The sequence below is a fragment of the Hevea brasiliensis genome, chromosome 3, assembly GCF_030052815.1.
Source record: "Hevea brasiliensis isolate MT/VB/25A 57/8 chromosome 3, ASM3005281v1, whole genome shotgun sequence".
Lineage (NCBI taxonomy): Eukaryota > Viridiplantae > Streptophyta > Magnoliopsida > Malpighiales > Euphorbiaceae > Hevea > Hevea brasiliensis.
Genome location: NC_079495.1, coordinates 6234499 through 6255374, shown reverse-complemented (window position 1 = coordinate 6255374; position 20876 = coordinate 6234499). Strand labels below are relative to the sequence as shown.

Below are 20876 nucleotides of genomic sequence, written 5' to 3'. Positions count from 1 at the left end.
GTCTACTCTGGAATCTTTCTCTCGTTTGCTTACCATTATGTATTATGTTTTCAGGTAAGCAATGGCGGCAACCTTGGCAGCGACGCCAGTGACGGGAGAACCTACTCAGCCTTACAACGAGGTTAAACTCTTCAACCGATGGACCTTTGAGGAAGTTCAGGTTATAAGTTGCTTCTCCTGTTCACTCTCAATCATTTTAATTTTTTTTTTATTATAATAAGTGTATTTTGCTTCTGATTGATGTTTGGATTAGAACGTGGTTAAATCTTATTTGCAATTGTATGTATATGTTGATCTGTGTTATTATGATTTTTTTTCTGTTTATCATTTGATCTGCTCTTCTGGGTTTTGAGTAATCTCTGGTGGTTTAATATGTGTTGTCCAGTTCCATATTTTATTCTCTGTTTTGTATAGAGTTGTGTATAGCTTATTGAATGTAATCTTTTTTAAAATGAAATATCACAGATATTAGAGATTGTGTGGTGTTTCTGAGTTTGTTGCTTTTTGTTTGGATTCGTTCTGTTTTGCTTTGTGCCTGCCAATTGTGAATGTCGGGTAGTTTTCCAAGTCCCAACTTTAATTTGGGTTTTTTACCGTGAAAATTTGCCTATAAATTTTTGTTTGGGACGTTCTTAATAAAGATAGCGGTCAAAGGATGAATAACGCAATTCTAGATAATTTGTTTGCTTTATGTGCCTTCTTGCATGTCTCAATTGAGGGAAGAAGTTAAAGAATTGTGATAATTTTGTGGTTAGGAAGTATATAGCCGTGGCACTGAGATATTGTTTTTAGGTTGCTTTTGCTTGTCTTGTTGAGGGCCCAACTGGTTAGGCTTAATTGTAACTGTATATATGTGAGTAGCCACATGCAGACATAGTAAGGCACACCTCATCTAAGTTGTTTCTTGTGCTTTACTGAAATTGTCATAGGTATTAACATTTGCTTTATTGTGCCTATCCAGAGCTCCACCCCCTTTTTGAAATATCACAGCCTATTGTTGTTTTAGGCTCAGTTTGTTTTACGGAAAATATTTGCCTAAAAAACATTTTTCGTATTTTCTGGTGTCTGGGAACACTCAGGAAAATTGGTCAATGAAAAGTATTTTTCATTTTTCTGGTCAAAGGAAAATTAAGTCATTTCTAAGGAAAATGGCTTTCATTTTTTAAAAGAGAATGTTATTTTCTATTTTCTAAATTTTGAAAATCTTATTAAAATGTGAACACACTTATACATATATGAGATAAATAAGTATTATTAATTTAATATTACAACCAGAAAATATTTTTATGGAAAATATTTTTTTGGAAAATATTTTTCATATTTTACATATAAAAGTCATTTTTCCGCGAAACAAACGGAACCTTAATGTGTTATCTTTTATTTTTTGGGCTTGAATAATTTGATGAACTTTGGCTTAAACTGTTGGTTACTGCCTCATGGGACTGCACCTGCTAGTGCTAGTTCCATGGCTTTGCAAACTGGTTAGCCAGTCAAATATATGTTATCAATTAGATCATATAAAATGCCCTCTGGATCTTGAATCTTTAATATGACTATGGTTTTTATATGAGTGTGTTGGGGCCATATTGCTGTGATCTTTAAAATTAATATGTTAAGATCTATCTTCTCAATTAGGGTTCATTGTTGAATTTTTTGTGCATCAGGTTAATGATATTTCCTTGAGTGATTACATTGGAGTCCAACCAGCCAAGCATGCAACCTATGTTCCGCACACTGCTGGGAGGTACTCAGTCAAGCGTTTCAGGAAGGCCCAGTGCCCAATTGTAGAGAGGCTTACAAACTCATTGATGATGCACGGCAGAAACAATGGGAAAAAATTGATGGCAGTTAGGATTGTGAAGCATGCTATGGAAATCATTCATCTCCTAACTGATCAAAACCCAATCCAAGTTATCGTGGATGCCGTGATTAACAGGTGCATTATTTGGTTTTATGCTGGAGTACAATTGGATGTTGGGTTTACTCTGGATATTTAAAGTTCATTGCATGATGTCCCTGTTTTTGTAGGCATTTGGATTTTATGTTTCCTACCTTTATCTATTTGACTCAATTTTTTCTTTGTTTCGGTCAATGTTGTATTACTAAAGTGGGCCCCGGGAAGATGCCACTCGAATTGGTTCTGCTGGTGTTGTCAGGCGTCAGGCTGTGGATATCTCTCCTCTGAGGCGTGTTAACCAGGCCATCTACCTCCTTACCACTGGTGCTCGTGAAGCTGCTTTCAGAAACATCAAGACTATTGCAGAATGTTTGGCAGACGAGCTCATCAATGCTGCAAAGGGCTCTTCCAACAGGTTGAATTTCATTCTTATTTTTCATACTCTCTTTCTGAACAGTTGATATCTGTTCTGCTTACTTCTGGTCATGACCCACCCTGCGTTTTCAGTTATGCTATCAAGAAAAAGGATGAGATTGAAAGAGTTGCTAAGGCCAACCGATGAGATACCAATGCAGGATGGGGATGGCGGTGGAAAAAGTTTTTTGCTTGTCTCAGGATTTTTTTAGTTCTGTTGTAAAATTTTGAGCATACTAATGATGTTCGCCTGGTGTTTATTTGTGCTAACGATTGCTTTCCTTTTATTTGGAGTTTTATCATGTTATTAAGAATGCATTAGCAACTTAAGTTGCTCAAATTTTGCGTTTTCTTTTTATAAATATCATGAATTTTATTTGTGTGTTTTTAATTTATAATGGCATGTGTGTATCATAGCACAGATAAATGCTCGTCTTTGGTGCTGTGGGCCTCGAGATGATTTACTGGATTTTGTCAACTCGCTTCTATTTTGTTTTTTGGAATCTGTTCATCATTTCTATTTGTGCAGAAAAAATGTTATTGCAAAATGTTTATTAATGACTTCTAAATTCTAATTTAAGTATTTTAGTTATAAAAATTTTAAAATAAAAATTTTAAAATGCCAAAATGCTTTTTCAAAATTTTTAATCAAATTTAATGAGTTTTTCTTTTGGGTATAAATCTAGTTTTTATTATTCACGTATTGTTTGTATAAAATTTCGAAAGTGGAGTTCTTAAAACACAGGATGTGGTTTGTCTGAGAAAGCCTTCGACGCTGATGTTTTGTGAAAGGCTCGAGTAAGGGCACAGGTTGTAAGGCGGACAGCCCATTACCCCATGAGGATTGGCCAATCCTCATGGGGTAATGGGCTGTCCGCCTTACACCCTGGACTTTTCCTTATTTATAAAAGTGTCCCGCCAACTTCTCATTCTCATCAATCGTGCCCTTATATCATTTCATAGGCCTACGGCTTGGCTGGGTTTGGCCAATCCTCATGGGGTAATAGGCTGTCCGCCTTACACAGGTAAGCCTTCGAGTCTTGGGGTGGTTGTCGAAGTATAACCTATTTTGGGGCCTCGTTAGACAACAAAGAGAAAATGCCGATCGTGTAATGTTCTTATTGTTAAATTAAGTTAAAGCTTCAGCACATCGTAGACTTTCTAATTGTCATCAGCCCTTTAAAGTCCTCTCGAATAACGCATGCAACAGCTTCTAAGCTCCTACATCGAGATTGGAAGGTGAGTTTCAGATTAGCTAAGTGGGTGTTTGACATTGGGATATAGCGTTGCTTTTGTAGCCACCAAGATTCAAGAGAGTGGGAAACCAATCTACTGAGCTTCCATTTTTTCAACAAACCAAGAGCATAAAACAATTAAATAACAGTTTTCTTTGCTAATACGAAATGAAGAAACAGGAAGTAGGTTGTTTTTTTATCAAGGACCCAATGATAACTAATACATATAATTTTTAGAATGAGCATTGTAGCCTTTTCTAAGTAAATTATGTCAACCGTCTGTCAATTAAGGTGATTATTTTATTTCAGTTACATAATTTAAAGTTATCAAAATAAAATCTTTCAACTCTAATTATGTTTTAGAAAAAGTTTTTGTATATCTACATTCGCAAGTTTCTAACTAAAGAAATAAATTAAAATTGAAAAATTAAAAACTCACGAAAGTACAAATGAAATAAGAAAAGCATGATGAAAAATTGTGGGATATTGCTCAATGCTAATATTTTCACAAATGACACTACTGATGTTGTTGTGAATCCCTTTGACAAATCTGATAATGATATATGCCTGTAATGCATATAAATAGTGAGGTTGATGGTCAATTCTAGCCACTGTAACTGTTAATTTAGTGGTTTGTTTGAACGAATAAGAAAGCAATAAGTATAGATTGCATTAATCAATTTGGCACCAATGATCGGTTGGTCATCGCTCAGGTTATCGATAAAATGTCCAAGCAATCTATTGCTCGGGTCTCACTACCTTAAACTTTATGATTTCCTTTTGAAGAGCATTTTTAGTTTCCCGAAATTTATATATGCAATTATTTGAAGCAATATAAAAATAGGGTAATTCATCATTCGGAATCACTTAACTTTATGAATTATTTCATAAAAATCACTAACTTTTTTTTTTTTGTTAAAACTCATTGCCGATGTGGGATTTACCTAAGAGACTTTTTCTAGATGACACAGATATAGTTCTAGACATCCTGACTATCCGGACAGACACTAGTCATCAAAACAGTAGAATGTATAGACTACTTAGTATAGGAGTGTTACAATTCTCCCCCCCTTAAATTAATTTTATCCCAAAATTTTACCTGATTTTAGTCTCTGAACAGTTGTGGATCCTGTCTCCTTATGTCCTCCTCGCACTCCCAAGTAGCCTCCTGGTTTGAATGATGGTTCCATAGCACTTTCACTAAAGGTATTTGCTTGTTCCTCAGCTGCTTCACCTCATGTGCCAGAATTTCTAGGGGCTCCTTCTCATAAGTGAGGTTTGGATAAAGGTCCCTTAGGCAAATCCGACATCGGCAAAGCACGGAGATGGTCTTAAGTTCAAAAAATAATGATATATTAAATGGAAAAACTAATCACTAAAGACGCCTTTTGGTGGAATGGCCTGTAGAGTTGGAAGAACTCTAGGATTAAGCGTGCTCGCTTGAGAGAAATCCTAGGATGGGTGACCTCCTGGGAAGTTCTCCATTCCACCTATGGGACAAAATCGTGAGGCTTATGGCCAAAGCGTACAATTCCTCTAGTGGTTCATGCCCGATCGTTACAATTTGTATCAGAGCCGCTCACGTGTCCTCTTGGGCAATGGTGGGGCAAACCTCAGCGAGGACGCTGAGTCCCGAAAGGGGGGGAAGAAAGGTCCCTTAGGCAAATCCCACATCGAAAAAGCACGGAGATGGTCTTGGGTTCAAAAAGCAATGATATATAAAGTAGGAGAACTAATCACTAGAGGTATCTTTTGGTGGAATGGCCTAGAGAGTTGGAAAAACTCCAGGGTTAAGCGTGCTCGCTTGAGAGAAATCCTAGGATGGGTGACCTCCTGGAAAGTTCTCCATTCCACCTATGGGACAAAACCGTGAGGCTTATGGCCAAAGCGGACAATTTCTTTAGTGGTTGGAGCCCGATTGTTACAAGGCCAAGGATAGAGTGGCTCAAGCCCAAGCCCATTAAAACAAAGGTATATCCCCAACAAACCCTTAACCCCAGTTGCACTTTTATAAATGTCACGACCTAATCTGTGGGCTGGATCGGCACTAGGACCTGGGCCAGCCTAAAGCCCCCGAGGCCCGTAGTAAGCCTAACTTTTCCTTAACCCAATCCTAAGGCCCATTTTCAAGAAAATAACTGGACAGAGTCCAACCATAACATGGATCATACAACGGAGAGTTTTTTACTCACCCGACCTGTAAGCACAATATATAACAAATTGGGGAGCTCAGCTCACCCTCCACATACTCATCATGTCATAAAATCAAATGGGAGCTCAGCTCCCTCACCTAATCCTGAGGACCTGGGCCAGCCTAAAGCCCCTGAGGCCTGTAGTAAGCCTAAATATTCTTTAACTCAATCCTAAGGCCCATTTTCAAGAAAACAATCGGACAGAGTCCGAGCATAACATAGACTATACAACGGAGAGTTTTTTACTCACCCGACCTGTAAGCACAATATATAACAAATTGAGGAGCTCAGCACACCCTCCACATACTCATCATGTCATAAAATCAAATGGGAGCTCAGCTCCCTCATCCAATCCAATTGCAGATCCGGGCGACGATCGAATTTCCACAAAATGAAAGTACATACGCGAAGTCCACAATACTAGAGTTAGAATAATATATATATATATATATATATATATATATATATATATATATATATAATAATTATTTGAAAATTATGGATGTTACACTTTTTCTTTCTTTTTTCTCCCCTTTTTTCTTCCCCAGTAGGGTATTTATAGGGTTTTGGGAGAGAGGTGTAATAGGGTTTGGAGTCCTAGGGTGATAAGTTTTAGATAACTTAATCAACTGGGGTTGCAGAATTTGGGTGAGACTGGGATATGGGTGAGGTGTTTCAACCAATAGAAAGAGAGAGAAAGGGGGCGGCACCAATAGGGAATGAGAAAGAGAGTGGGGCCAAGAAGGAGAGAGAGTTTGCATGGGTGAGGGATAGAAAAAATATATATTTTTTATTTTAATTTTCAGAAAATAAATTAAATGGATCATATTTAAAATTTCTAATTAGACTTTCTTAGTCCCATTGGGCCTAATTAAATTTAATTAGGTCCATTTAAGAACTACCCATACTAAATTTAAAAAAACAAAATTTTATTTAAATTTAATTAAATTAATTTCTTTAAAAAAACATATTATTATTTTTTTTTTCAAGATCATGCCACGAAATTAATAATTTAGCTCCATACCTCCAATTATATCTTATAGTCATATAATTTGTCATCATTGGGTTTCCCACAGCCTCAATGCATATACTCATCATAAAATAAGAGTTTACAGTTTGCCCCTTACTTTGACAAAAGTTGAAATCAATGTGAAAACATTGCTCAAGTTTTGTCAAAGTGAAACTCAATCTTCTAATAACCATGAAACATTGGCTATAAGGATCAAGTACATCATGCTCGGTAGACATACTCTATGTTATGAGACTAGCTACAGTCTCATTATTGTGATAACTATGTCATGTGAAAATCAAGTGCATCTTACTCTATCGATACACTCTGCGTCATGAGACTAGCTACAGTTTCATGACAATGGTAACTGTGTGATTTGAAATATTGTGGATTTGTATTTATGATCGCGGTCCTAAACTACCTACATATCCCCCTCACTATCCTGAGGAAAAATCAGACCCACTCGTAGTTCAACACTTAAAACAGTGGTGATGCATGTTCTTCTACGCCTTACACACCTACAAAGACATGTTGATGTGTATTCTTCTATGCCTTACACAACTATGCCATGTGCCCTAAACAACTTCTAAGGACTTACCAAAAATATTTGTCTTGAAATGTTGTGGATTCGTATTTAGGACTACAGTCCCAAACTGCCTATACATCCCCCTCGCTATCCTGAGGAAGAATTAGACCCTCTCATAGTTTGACACTTAAAACTATGGTGATGCATGTTCTTCTATGCCTTACACACCTACAAGTGACATGTTGATGCATGTTCTTCTATGTCTTACACAACTATGTCATATGCCCTAAACAATGTCTAAGGCCTTACTAAAAAACATTTGTCATGAAATATTATGAGTTCGTATTTAGGACCACAGTCCTAAACTACCTACGTATCCCCCTCGTTATCCTGAGAAAGAATCAAACCCCCTCATATTTTGACACGTGAAACTGTGGAGATACATGTTCTTCTACGCCTTACACACCTACAGGTGACATGTTGATGCGTGTTCTTCTACGCCTTACGCAACTATGTCGTGTGCCCTAAACAATTTCTAAGGACTTACTAAAAAACATCTATTTCATGATTTGAAAAAAACTAGGATGGCTGGATCACAAAACTCTCTTTGTGATTTTTATGCTTCCTGTATGCTACTTCTTATCATGGGCATGCTGATTTTACTAAACATTCTAAAAACTTAGTCCTCTGAGGGACCTCTTTTTGGAAAAACTTTCTTTAACCTTAAAATTTTCTAGGAAAAATGTTCACTAAAAAGACTTCCTTAAGGTCACAATACAATTCCCCTCTGATTTTTCTTTTTCTTCGCTCCCCTCATGGCTCATTATTCTAAAGTTATTTCAAAACCTTGTTTTGCCTTGACTCATTTCTTTTCCATGAACTCCATTCTTTGTGCCCTAACTTTTGCCTGAAATGCCCTTTCGGGTTTTCATCTCAGCGAGCTTGCTCTAAGTTTTGCCTAAGTAGCCCTTTCGGGTTTTCCACCTAGCGAGCTCCTTTTTTTTTTTTTTGAAATTAGATAATTATCAGGGCATTCATATCAAGCACCTATTCTGTCATGCTCACAAGATAATATGTTAAATCAAAATAATGTAGTTCAATTAGTTAATCTTTTGATGTATCCTTCAAGATACAAACATTCATAATCATAATTAAATAAAACCTATTCATGGTTAATGCAATAAAAGTTTTTTTATTTATTCAGGTACACCATTACTCCCTCTTATATTTAGTTTTACCAAATTTTCAACCTTCCAAAGTTAGAAATAAGTTTATAACCTGCAGAATGACCTTTTCAGGTTTTCTATCCAGATCTTCTTTCATCTCTCCTTTTTCCTAGACCACCTTTTGCAGATTTTTAATCTAGCATTTTTTTTTCTTTTCTTCTTTTTTTTTTCTTTGACACTTACGCCTAGACTGCCTTTTGCAGGTTTTCAGCCTAGCGGACCTATCTCACACAAAGTACCATTTGAGTCTGTCTAAATTGACTGGTTCTTAAAATTCATTCCCTTCCAGGTCTGATATTCTTACTATGGCAAAATCTTTTTGACTATGTATGGACCATCCTAGCTTGGGTTAAATTTTCCTCTTAAATCAAAAGGGACAGGCCGAGCTTATTTCAAAACCATGTCTCTCTCTTTGATCTTTCTTGTCTTCACTTTCTTACTAAAGGCCTTAGCTATCTTCCTCTGATAAGCCTGCATATGATACAAGTTTCACATTCTCTTTTCATCAACCAAAGCTAGTTCTTCATATCTCTTCTAAGCCCACTCATTTTTTAGGATCTTAGCTTCTAGCATCGCTTTTAAGGATCTGATCTCTTGCTTAATAGATAGCATTGCTTTAGTCCCATACATTAAAAAGAATGGGGTTGCCCCGGTGGATGTCCGTGTAGTACTACGATAACCTTAAAGAACATAAGGGAGTTTTTCAGACCAATCCTTATATGTTTCAAACTTTTTTTTCCCAACTAGAACCTTTCCATTCATATGGGAACCACACATTCCTACATATACTTCTTTCATTATTTGCTCAGCCTATTTTTTTATCACACATAAGAGTTTGTAGAATTGCTCCCCAGCTAAAGTAAGTTAAGTGGTTAATCTATGAATTGTTGCTCTATCTCTTTTGTTGGCTTATTGCAAGTATTCTCACTTCAAGAGACCTCCTTATGTCTTCATATCATTTTTCTTCTCCCTTTAGGTCCAATGTGCTACTATTAATCCTTCATAGCATAAAATTTTACTCTTCATTAGGATAACTAGCTAAGTCAACTTTTGATCACTCTTTTCCTATGGGGACACTAGAGTGGCTTGGGAATCGACCATCTGATTTTAAGCTCGAGGCACCTGCTTCTTGGTACTTTGTTAATAAGGCTATAAATTTATCTCTTTCTTCTTGGGTTAAATCTTTAGCTAACTCAATATCTTTACGATTATTTGGTATACCCAAATTAATAGAGATTGATTTTGATGCATTAATAAAAACTGATTCTAAATGATTATGAATGCCATGCATATACCCATTAGAATAAATATCAAACAAGTGAGTAGAAAGACTGGTCATGTTATTGATCTTCACTTTAAAATTAGCATCAAGTATATCAGAAATGGAAACATCAGTATCACTACTGTGAGCATTACAAAAGACAAACTGAAACTGAGGGATGTAGCTTTAGGTGCTTAGTTTTCCATGCAGTCCTTAGATCAATGGTCCTAATTTTATGCTTTAGCACTTTCACATGGAGTAACCCCTAATTATATGTCCAGGTAATTGCTCCCCTCTTTCAAGAATTTAGGAGATTTTGGCTCTTTTTCCTCTTTAGTTGGCTCATAGACCAAACCATACCTTGTGATCTGCCCCTTCATCTCAAGAAAAGTCACTAGGCCATCTATACGTTTTTTGAGGCCCATGCTAGGAAAAAACTTCATCCCTTTCTTCACAGTAGCCACTTTTGGATCCATCAAGTTTTTATAGATCCTACCAACTTGAAAAGCAGACATTGGTAGATCTGAACTATCTACTTATAATGCAACTACCTCCTCATCAGAATCGGTCCAGACATCCAAATGACCCTCATCATAGCTAGAATTATGACAAATGTCAACAACTATTATAGGTTGAGGTTTATTGGGCTTTTGGATGGGTTAGATTACGTCAATAATCCTGTCAGAGTTATTTGGGGTGGTGGAGATCATGTAAAGATCTAGTCGAGATGGAAAACTTGGTTAGGCATATGGTTAGTGCAAGTGTTTGGTCAGTTTTCTGGGTTGGTTATCTTTTTGGCATCAAGTAGGTTTTAGATATCATGCTTAAGTTAGAAGCATCAATTGGTGTCATGACCGTGGGTTTGGTGAAACTGGCAATATTAGTTGATATCATAGCTAGGTGGAAGTGGATTTGGTGTCAGTTTGAGTGTTAAGTGCTACAAGAGGTCTTGAGATTTGAGACAATAAAAAACTTTGGATAAGAATTAGTTGAATTGGGAAAATCTCCTTGGGGTGCGAGACATAATTTGAACCTTAATAACTTTAATGCCACTTAATTGACCTACCTCAGGACCTCTTCCAAAAGTTGACTATAATTTTCTCTTCCAACTCAAACATCTTGGCGTTCAAGGTTTCATCAAGCATGGCCATAGTTTCTTCCATCTTAAGTAGTACAGGTAAAATCCTTATTAGTCTCTTTCCTTCCTTAACCTAAGTGACCTAATCAGAAGTCTCTTTGGTGTGTTTCGAGGCTATGTTTGCTCAAAATTAGGATTTAAGGATTAAACTAAACATCCTATGTACATTAATGCAATGCATGAATGAACTTTTTTTTTTCCTCCTTTACCTTTACAAAACCAAAACCAAATCATACCAATAGAATCAAAACTGAACCAAAACCAGACCATATAAACTGAACTAAAATCGAACCAAATACTGAATCAAAATAAAATAAAATAAAATATCTCCAGAACTAAATCTTTGCCCCCTTATACCTTCAACTCTCACGTGTAGGGTAAGAAAAAAATTCTATCCTAGGCTACAGTACACTAGACACACCAACAGGGGTTGGTCCAGGATGATCCTTCCCTCACAAATAAAGGATTTATATCCTTAAAGTTTAACCATAAGTAAGCATCCTCTTGCTTAACACGGATTTTAATATGGACTTGGGCCTATACACACATTGGGTTTATGCATAGGCCTAGGTTCATCTCAACTACCACTAGAACTTATGGTTTGAATAGTAAGGTTATAAATCCAGCACAACAAATATCTACGGGGTACCTAGGGCTAAAATCTATGGCTCATGGGCTTCATTGGGTAGGAAAAGGGTCACCCATGCGAGAGCTTGTCCATTAAGCACAATGGCCAGAGCTGTGGCTCTTTTATATACTAGAAGGTACGGGCATAGGGTGCTAGTATTCACCAATTCATCATAGCTCGAGTAGAACTATGGTCTCCTTGGCTAGTACTAGCAGGGCTAAAAAGGGCAAGGGTGAACTGTGTGATAGTGTAGTGCAATGCAAAAAGTTTAACAGAGGAATAATATTATACTAATAGAAACATGTTGGAGTAACTATCCTTTTATTCCCCAGTGGAGTCACCAAACTGTAGAGCGATAGGGGGCCGTGAGGCAAAATATCATCCACTAGAATTATATAAAATGCACCGGGTAATGCCCAAGAAAAATGGTGAAGTCACAATGGTCTCACTTAAGTACCACTTCTTTAGATAGCATTTCCTAGACATGCACTTCATACAATCCTAATAGAATCAAACCACTGGTAAGTATCGTCTTTCTATAATACTACCACGGTACTGAGGATTTATGCCACGAAGGCATAGACAGACAGGAGTTGCCAACCGGGTAATAACCGGGACATATTCAGTGTTTCTTCCGAAGGTCATGGATGGCAACTTACTCCTTGCAGAGTTTCCATAATCGTCATTACCATAGCCCAATGTCTAGGTTCGAGATAGTGGATACGTACGGGAAAAGTGTTAGGCACCCCTTACGCCTGGTCTAACCTCGTTAATTTGAGTGCCAATCCTCTACTAATATTTCTAGAAGTCTTGTTTATTATTCCTCTATTAAACTTTATCCTAAAAATGCAATTCTAATCCTACACACGCAAGTAATTCACAAAAGGGTTGTTGTTTGCAAATAATTTTCATGCACAAGTAATTCCTATCTATGGGATTGCTAATTATTTAAATGATATTTACCAGATGACTAAAATTAATTTATTATTGATAATTTAATTTACAAATAAATTTAATTTCAAATAACCTTAAGTTTTTATTTAACCTAATTAATTAATTTTTCACCAAGTTACCCTAAGGATAATTAAAGTAAATTAATTATGTACATGTGTAATTTATTTTAATATCACATAAGGCCCAAACAATCACAACCTAATAAATATTTCTAACATGCAAATTTATTTTACAATTACTAAGTATTAAATTATATTTATTTTACATGCCAATGTTAGTTTAGTTACAAACAAGATTAATTTTAATTTACTAAGTATTTATTTAAATTAATTATATAAAAAAGTCAGTTAAATTGAAAAACAAAGTTAATTTTAATTTACCAAATAAAAATCTTATTATTACTACACTTTCATGCCAATAATTATTTTAAGAATTTACGGCTACTTACTTATTGATAATTACAGTTGTCATTGGGGCAAGCTACCCTTAAAAAAGGGCTTTCTCTTCTAGTATGGCAATGATATCTCTGGCTTACTCCCGTTTAGCTCCATGTAAGCTCCACGCAAATGCCCTCTTTGATGCTTACCTTAGGGCTACTTACCAATTTTGTTTGTAATAAAAAAATAAAAAAAAACTAAACAAAATAAGAAAATACAAATAACAATTCATATTGAATTCTAACTCTAGTCTCCTAAAGGAGTTAAATTCCTAATCAGTTACAACTACCTAATGGTCTAAGCCTTCCAACATGATCCAAACACTTTATAACACCTCTTAAATTAAAAGAACACAGAAAAATAGATCAAATATCAATTAGAACCCAAGAACAAACAAGAACTTGCATAAACATACAATTTTCAGATTTTGACAGATTGACAGTAGTAAGAAATCTGATTTTTGAAAATTAGTTAGACATGCCTAAAAATCATAAAAAAATTACAAAAGACAGCCAACACGTCATATAAGATAGTAAAATTTATAAATTAAACAAATCCCTAGCCAAATGGCCTACACAAATTGTAACTTTTTCCAGTGACAGAATCGCACTACTTTTTTGTAAAACTCATAACTCATCACCCATAATAGTTATGAATGCAAAACCAATTGGAAAATATTCATAAGATTCTGAAATTAATTTTAGACACTAGATTCACACTAAATTATTAAGAAACAAGAGAGATATGGGCTTCACAAATTGGGTATACTGTAAATCGGATTTTGCAAGAATCCTAACTTTACATAGCCATAACTTACAAATACACAAGCTTTTTTAGTGATTCTTGAACCTAATCTAATAGAATTTCGTGAAGAATATGAATATAATTTTACTAAAATTTTTACAGATTCAAAAAATAACAAAAAATAATAAAAATGTGAGAGACAAAAAACTAAATATGTGCAGAGTTGTTTATCCCCTCAAATTAAGCATGATTACATGATCCACATGACCATGCAAGATAAATTAAAAGATAAAGAACATAGAATTAAATATTACATGGCATAGATCCTAAAAAGAAAACAACAAAAACCAACCTTCAAGAAATCTTACATGAAAATCTTCTTGAAGAAAGGAAAAAAAATAAGAAATGACTAAAAGAGTTTCTGAATATATCTAAATTTTTTATAGCTCTTAGGTATCTCTAAATAGCCCTGAATATTTCTGAATTTTTTTTTTCTTTTTTTTTCTTTTTCTTTTTTTTTTTCTCACTTTCTTTCTTTTTTCTCCCCTTTTTTCTTTTTCAGTAGGGTATTTATAGGGTTTTGAGAGAGATGTGTGATAAGGTTTGGAATCCTAGGGTGATAAGTTTTAGATAACTTAAATAACTGGAGTTGCAGAATCTGGGTGAGACTGGGATATGGAAGAGGTGTTCCAACCAATAGGAAGAGAGAGAAAGGGGGTGACACCAATAGGGAGTGAGGAAGAGAGTGGGGCCAAGAGGGAGAGAGAGTTTGTATGGGAGAGGGATAGAGAAAAAGATGTTTTTTTTTTATTTTAATTTTTAGAAAATAAATTAAATGGGTCCTATTTAAAATTTCATTAGATTTTCTTAGGATCATGGGGCTCAATTAAATTTAATTAGGTCCATTTAAAAATTACCCATATTAAATTTAAACAAAACAAAATTTTATTTAAATTTAATTAAATTAATTTCCTAAAAAAACATATTATTATTTTTTTTTTCAAGATCATGCCACAGAATTAATAATTCAGCTCCATACCTCCAATTACATCTTACAGTCATATAATTTTTCATTATTGAGTTTTCTATAGTCTCAATACACATACTCATCATAAAATAAGAGTCTACATAGATATTTTAGATGCTCATCTTTTAGATATATACAAGCACATTGCCGGCGCCTTGCAACGGGTTGGAACAATATATATATATATATATATATATATAAACTAAAACCTATATAAATAAATTTTTAATTTTATATTAAAGGCTCTTTATAATAAATCAATTTTGAATGTTTACAATTTGATATATTTTTTTCATTAAATTATTACTATTATACTCCATTATTTTTTTTAATAATTATGTTCAACTTATCATGTGACATTTTTAATCCAAATATTTGAGATTTTTTTGCATATAAAATAAAAAAAAATATTTAAGTAAACATTTCAATTTCATTGATATTAGAAATCTCAAAGATATTACATTTAAAAATCAATTTACCAATTAAAGGAAATACGATACATTATTAAATTATATTAGTTATATAATAAAATATTTCATATTAAAGAATAGTGAAGAGAGTAAATTAGTCATTAAATATAAAAACGTAGAGATATAATTAAAAAGCCTAGAATAAAGTAGCATTTTTATTGTTTTTAAGAATAGTGAAAGTGATTTCTCTTTTTATATATTTGTATAATAATAATAATTTAATTCAGTTTTTAACGTGTTAATTAAATATGTTTTTTTTTTAATATATCTTTTTACACTTACTAAAATAATGGGATTATGTTGTTGAGTCTATGGAAATAGTGTAACAAAATTAACAAATTGCATGTTTTGTTAAAATTATTTATTACGCAAGATTTATAAAAATATGTATTAATATATAAAATTTTAATTAATATATAAAAATATGTATTAATATATTAAAATTTTAATTAAATATTATCCTTATAAATTTTAATGTATAAGGAGGAAAATTATTAACTTAGACTCTTCAAAGTTAACATTTAACTTCGCATAAATATTAATGAGATAAAAAATTAACATATTTTCTTTTAATTATTCAAACAACATTAATAAAAGTTAAAAGTTATAAAAATAATAATCACCTCTTGTTAACCTCGTACTAAATACGATATTAGAGTTAATTACATTTTGTAATTCAGTTAATGAACATTTAATCAATATTGCTTTTACTTTTAGGAACCTTTTCTTTTTTATCACTAAATATAAAATTAATTAAAAATAATAAATATAAACTCTTTTAATGATATAAATATAATTAGAACACACATATTTTATATGAAAAAAAATTATTAAACACTTATTTCATTAGCATTTCATTGAATTTTAATTATTATTTTTAAAATGTTAAATTCTTTTTAAAAAATTTAATTTTTTTATCAACTCACTCGTGATTTATTTTGTATTGTATTTATCATATAATTAGTCATATTATTGTCACGACCCAACCTATGGGCCGGACCGGCACAAGGACCTGGGCCAGCCTAAAGCCCCCGAGGCCCGTAGTAAGCCTAACTATTCCTTAACCCAACTCTAAGGCCCATTTGGGCCCAATTTCAAGAAATCAATCGGACAGAGTCCGGCCATAAAATGGACCTTTCAACGGGGAGTTTTTGACTCACCCGACCTGTAAACACATTATATCATCAATTGTGGAGCTCAGCTCACCCTCCACATACTCATAGCATCATAAAAATAAATGGGAGCTCAGCTCCCTCATCCAGTCCATCAAACATGCATGTGATAATAATTTTACAGGTCCAGACTAATAATTTATATTACAGACCCAAATTAATTAAATACTTCTAACACATGCGGAAATTCTAGGAGTAAATAAAATTACACAAATATTGATAAACAACCTGCGAAGGAGAAAAGCAGGTTAACCACAATAAAATCCTCCTGTAGCTTGAAAAAAATATTGAACAGGAGTGAGCGTTCGACTCAGAGAGTAAAATATCAATTTTAACCATAATCTCTATAACTATCTAAAACTAATGCACCCTGTGGAGTGAAATGCAACATCAGCAATAAGTTCACATCATAACAGCAAAAAGGCAATTTGGAGCACTCACACACCCAGTAATATCAATCATAATATATGGGAGCTGATCCCCTATACAGCTCTCTTAAATCCAACCTGTGCCAGCGAAGAACTCAGCTCGGACTTCCACTTAATAACCAAATCGGGGTCCCAGCGAAGAACTCAAGCTGTGTCTACCCCGAAGGACCGGGTCCTAGCGAAGATCTCAAGCCCTGTCTACCTGTCCTATCCATAGTCCACACCACATCACACGCACGCCAACACACGCACACTGCTCCAAATTACCACAACAACATACATGGCACTTTCACAGTTATGAATGCAACATAAATCGTGTTTAGAGTTTATCTACATAGATATATGAATATAAGTGATGCATGGGCATGCTTGAACATATAATAATATCGAAATTACAATTAAAATTAATATTTTACTCACAGACTTGACAACGGTCACTGTGGCGGCTGGGCGGAGGAAAAAGGCTGTCCCGGCTCACCTGACAATTACATTACAATTATTTAATACAAATGACTCAATACAAATCAAGAAAAGACCAAATACTCCTAAGTCGTGCCGAAAATCCGGCAGAGTCTCCCCTATACCTAGGACCTACCCAACTTGAAAAAGGGCTCAAAACACACTTCTATATCCACAATCCATATATCCACAACTCAATCACATCACACAGCCCCTCCTGGGCCCATCAAATCAATCATCCATCACAATATGTAAAATTTCAATTTAGTCCTTATAATTGATCATTTTTGCAAAAACTGCCCAAACAAGCTCTAAAAATTCTAAAAATTTGCCCCGCGGTCCCTAGCAATAATACTAGGCTATTGCAAAAAGAATCATAATTTTCTGAGCTACCACGAATATTTTATGGATTTTTAATCCTATTTAAACACTAGAAAATTATGAAAAAGCAAGGTTCGGGTTTACCTTTGCCGATTCCGACTTCCGGAACGTGCTCGGGATGTCTGACAATGGTGGGGTAGCCAAAACCTCGATCCAATTCGGAGACTTTTCCGGTAACGGGTCTGTCTGGCCGGAAATTCACAGACCCGGACAACTGTCGAATTTCCACGAATTGAGAATATCTACACAAAGCCCATAACACGGGGGTTAGTACATAAATTTTCAGAATTTTCTAAGCTCATTAAATGCTCGAAAAAACACTGCGAAGTTCCGTGGGACCCATCGAAAAATGGTGTCGAAAAAATTTGAAATTTATGTCGCCGCGAAGCTCTCGAAGAGTGGAGCCCTCTGGTACTCTCGGTTTTCTCGTGGGGTTTACAGTTTGTGAGAAATCTAGCCCAAAAGTCAAAATGGGCTAAAATTTCTCGGACAAAAATTGGACAAACCGCTCGATGGATTTCGGTGTTCTTAGTGTCTATGGAAAGCTCTCGATGAATAGATGAGTTTAGACACAAGACGCGGTCCGATTGGTGGTCTGATCGGCCGGATTTTGGTCGGGAAGATGAACGGTCGCGAGCGCAAGGGAGGGCGTTCGCGCGCATTTTCCGGCCGTTTGGGGCGGCGGCCGACCGTGGGGAAGGGGTGGGGTGGTGCGCCGGTGAGCTGGGGTGGCGGGGGAGGTGGCTGGCCGGCGGGCTTGGGCGAGAGGAGAGAGAAAACGGGAGAAAGAGAGAAGGAGGAGGAGACGCGCGCGGGAGAAAAAGAAGAAGAAGAGGGAGCCGGTCCGATTCGACCGGTCTGATCCAGTCTGGTTCAATTCGGCCGGTTCGATTGAAAATACAAAATTTTGAATTTTTACTCTGCCTCGGGACCGAAAACAAGGTCCAAAAATTCTGAAAAAATTCCAGAAAACTCAGAAAAATTCGTAGACTCCAAATATATTTTTAGTTTTACCACGTGGTCTTTAAATTAATTTTTAAAAATCATCAAAGTTTATATTTTGGGAAAATCAAACCCGATTTCGAAAATCAGAAAAATTTCAAATAATTTCTTAAAATTTAAATAAAATTAAAATATCAATAGTACTCATAAAATAATAAAATTTAAAATTTTTGAGGTGTTACAATTATATAACATAAATAATATAATTATTTTCATGCTATTAAATAAATTTCATCCTTCTTATTTATTGCAAAATAATAACTAAAATTTAATTATATTTAAATAAAAACATAATTTCATCATTCAAATTTTAAAATTAGGGAAAGTGATGGTAATTTTTTTTTTCATTAGTTTTAAAATGTTCAAAATGATATTGTAGAAAGCATAAATAAATATTTGAGAATTGGAAAAACTAAAACAAACATATATTAATATGATGACTATAAATGTAAGCTAAAATATAATATGTTCTATACATTAAAATATATTTAAATTAAATATAAATCAATTAATGGAGCGCGTGTCATTAATTTTTTTTTGGAAGACAAGCAAAATGTGCTAAGACAGAGCATGTCATATCAGTTGATAAACTGATATTTCATGACATTATGCTTTTGCTCATATTTTTTATCATCAAGTAAAGTGATAAATTGATAAGTACCGACAGATTTTATTTGTCATTCAAATGTATTGATTTTAATACTATTTCAATTCAAGTGAGAATAATATTTATTTATTTAAATAAATAAAAATACTAATTATTATATTACATTATTAAGATATTTTAAAATATATTATTGCCTTTAGTATTTTAAAGATTAGCCATTTTTTTATCTTTATATCAATTAGGAAAAGTTTGAAATTTTTAAAAATTATAATATTTTATGTTATTGATAAATTCAAAAGCTAACATCTTATAAAATTTTTAGAATTTTAAAAACAAAAATGGAAATTTAGTTTCATAATAAAAGAATAATGGCTTGGATAGCTGATAATTTTAAAATAGTAAATATATAATATAAAATAAGAAAAATTTTTAAATTTTTATAATTTGTATATGAATACTAATCAATCAAAAAGAAAATATTTTATTTATAAATTACTCATAAATTGACTTATAAATTATTAATTAAAATAATTCTTAAAATTATTATTTTTATAATAATTTATATTTAGGTATAATTTTTTATTATAAAAAATTGAAACATATTGATTGATTTCCAAAATTAATTTAAAAGTTGATGCAAAATAATCTTTTAATTGTTCTTAAAACAATAAAAAAAATATTAGATATTTTGATATATTAATATAATATAATTCATCTCATCGTTATTATATATTTTTACTTTTCTTAAGAATAGTGAAAGTATCGCTCCCTTTAGTTATATATTTTAAATGATTTCTTTGATTGAATATATTTTAATAAGTCATATGTTTCTTTGAAGTAAATACATATAATAAATATTAGCAATTTTGAATTTATTATGAAATTTTAAAATTTTTAAACGTTTCTTATATATAATGCAATTTATATCAATCTTAAAAATAAAATTTAAATACGTTCATTTGTTTATTTGATTCAAACTCTAAGTTTCTAATGTTTGAATATTAATCTCATTATTTGATTGATTCTATAAATTTAACGTGATCATATGAAAATGGGTCAATATATTTTAACAGTGTTTAATAATCAATGGATCTTAGAAAATAATTTAGATTGAAGATATTAATTCATTATAAATTGAATATATAATAGCTAATAAGTTTAAATTACATTATAATCTATAAATAAAAAAAAAGATTTTTTATTAAATTAATAAAATAACTACATATATATTTATATTTATTGAAAACTACAATAGAAATTGAAAAATAATAATAATAATAATAATTTTATGTATTAATATTATTATGATTTATGAAGGATGAATGGGGGAGGGATAGGCGCATTTGCGGGTGATAAGGGAAAGGAAATATTATTATTTATTTTATTAGTGATGTTGGTCCTTAGTGTGGGGCTTTGGATCCAAAATTAAAGTGCAGCTGGGCTTTGAATAGAAGAATCTGTAGAGCACAACATACCAAATTTAAGCAAAACGAAGAGTCAGGGATAAAAGAGTCTTTTTGCCGTTCTTAGGCTGTCTTTTGGTAGAGTATAATAACCCGATCAGAAATAGGGCTTCAATCAGAAGTTATTCTCTGTTCCTGGTCGCTGAGAGCCGCTTCGCCCTCTCTCTCTTCTCACTCAGTCTCTCTTCTCACTCAGTCTCTCTTCT

At 33.5% G+C, this 20876-nt stretch overlaps 1 protein-coding gene across 2 annotated transcripts in view; it reads left to right on the top strand.

The window, feature by feature from the left end:
- Nucleotides 1-2689, top strand: part of LOC110668388 (40S ribosomal protein S5-like) — a 57642-nt gene extending 54953 nt beyond the window's left edge. For both annotated transcript variants that reach the window (XM_058143727.1, XM_058143725.1), the window contains exons 2-5: nt 55-160; nt 1665-1936; nt 2109-2312; nt 2405-2689. In XM_058143727.1, coding sequence (XP_057999710.1) covers nt 62-160; nt 1665-1936; nt 2109-2312; nt 2405-2459 — 630 coding nt within the window. In that variant the 5' untranslated portion in view covers nt 55-61 and the 3' untranslated portion in view covers nt 2460-2689. The remainder of the gene's footprint in view (nt 1-54; nt 161-1664; nt 1937-2108; nt 2313-2404) is intronic.
- Nucleotides 2690-20876: the final 18187 nt, after the last annotated feature.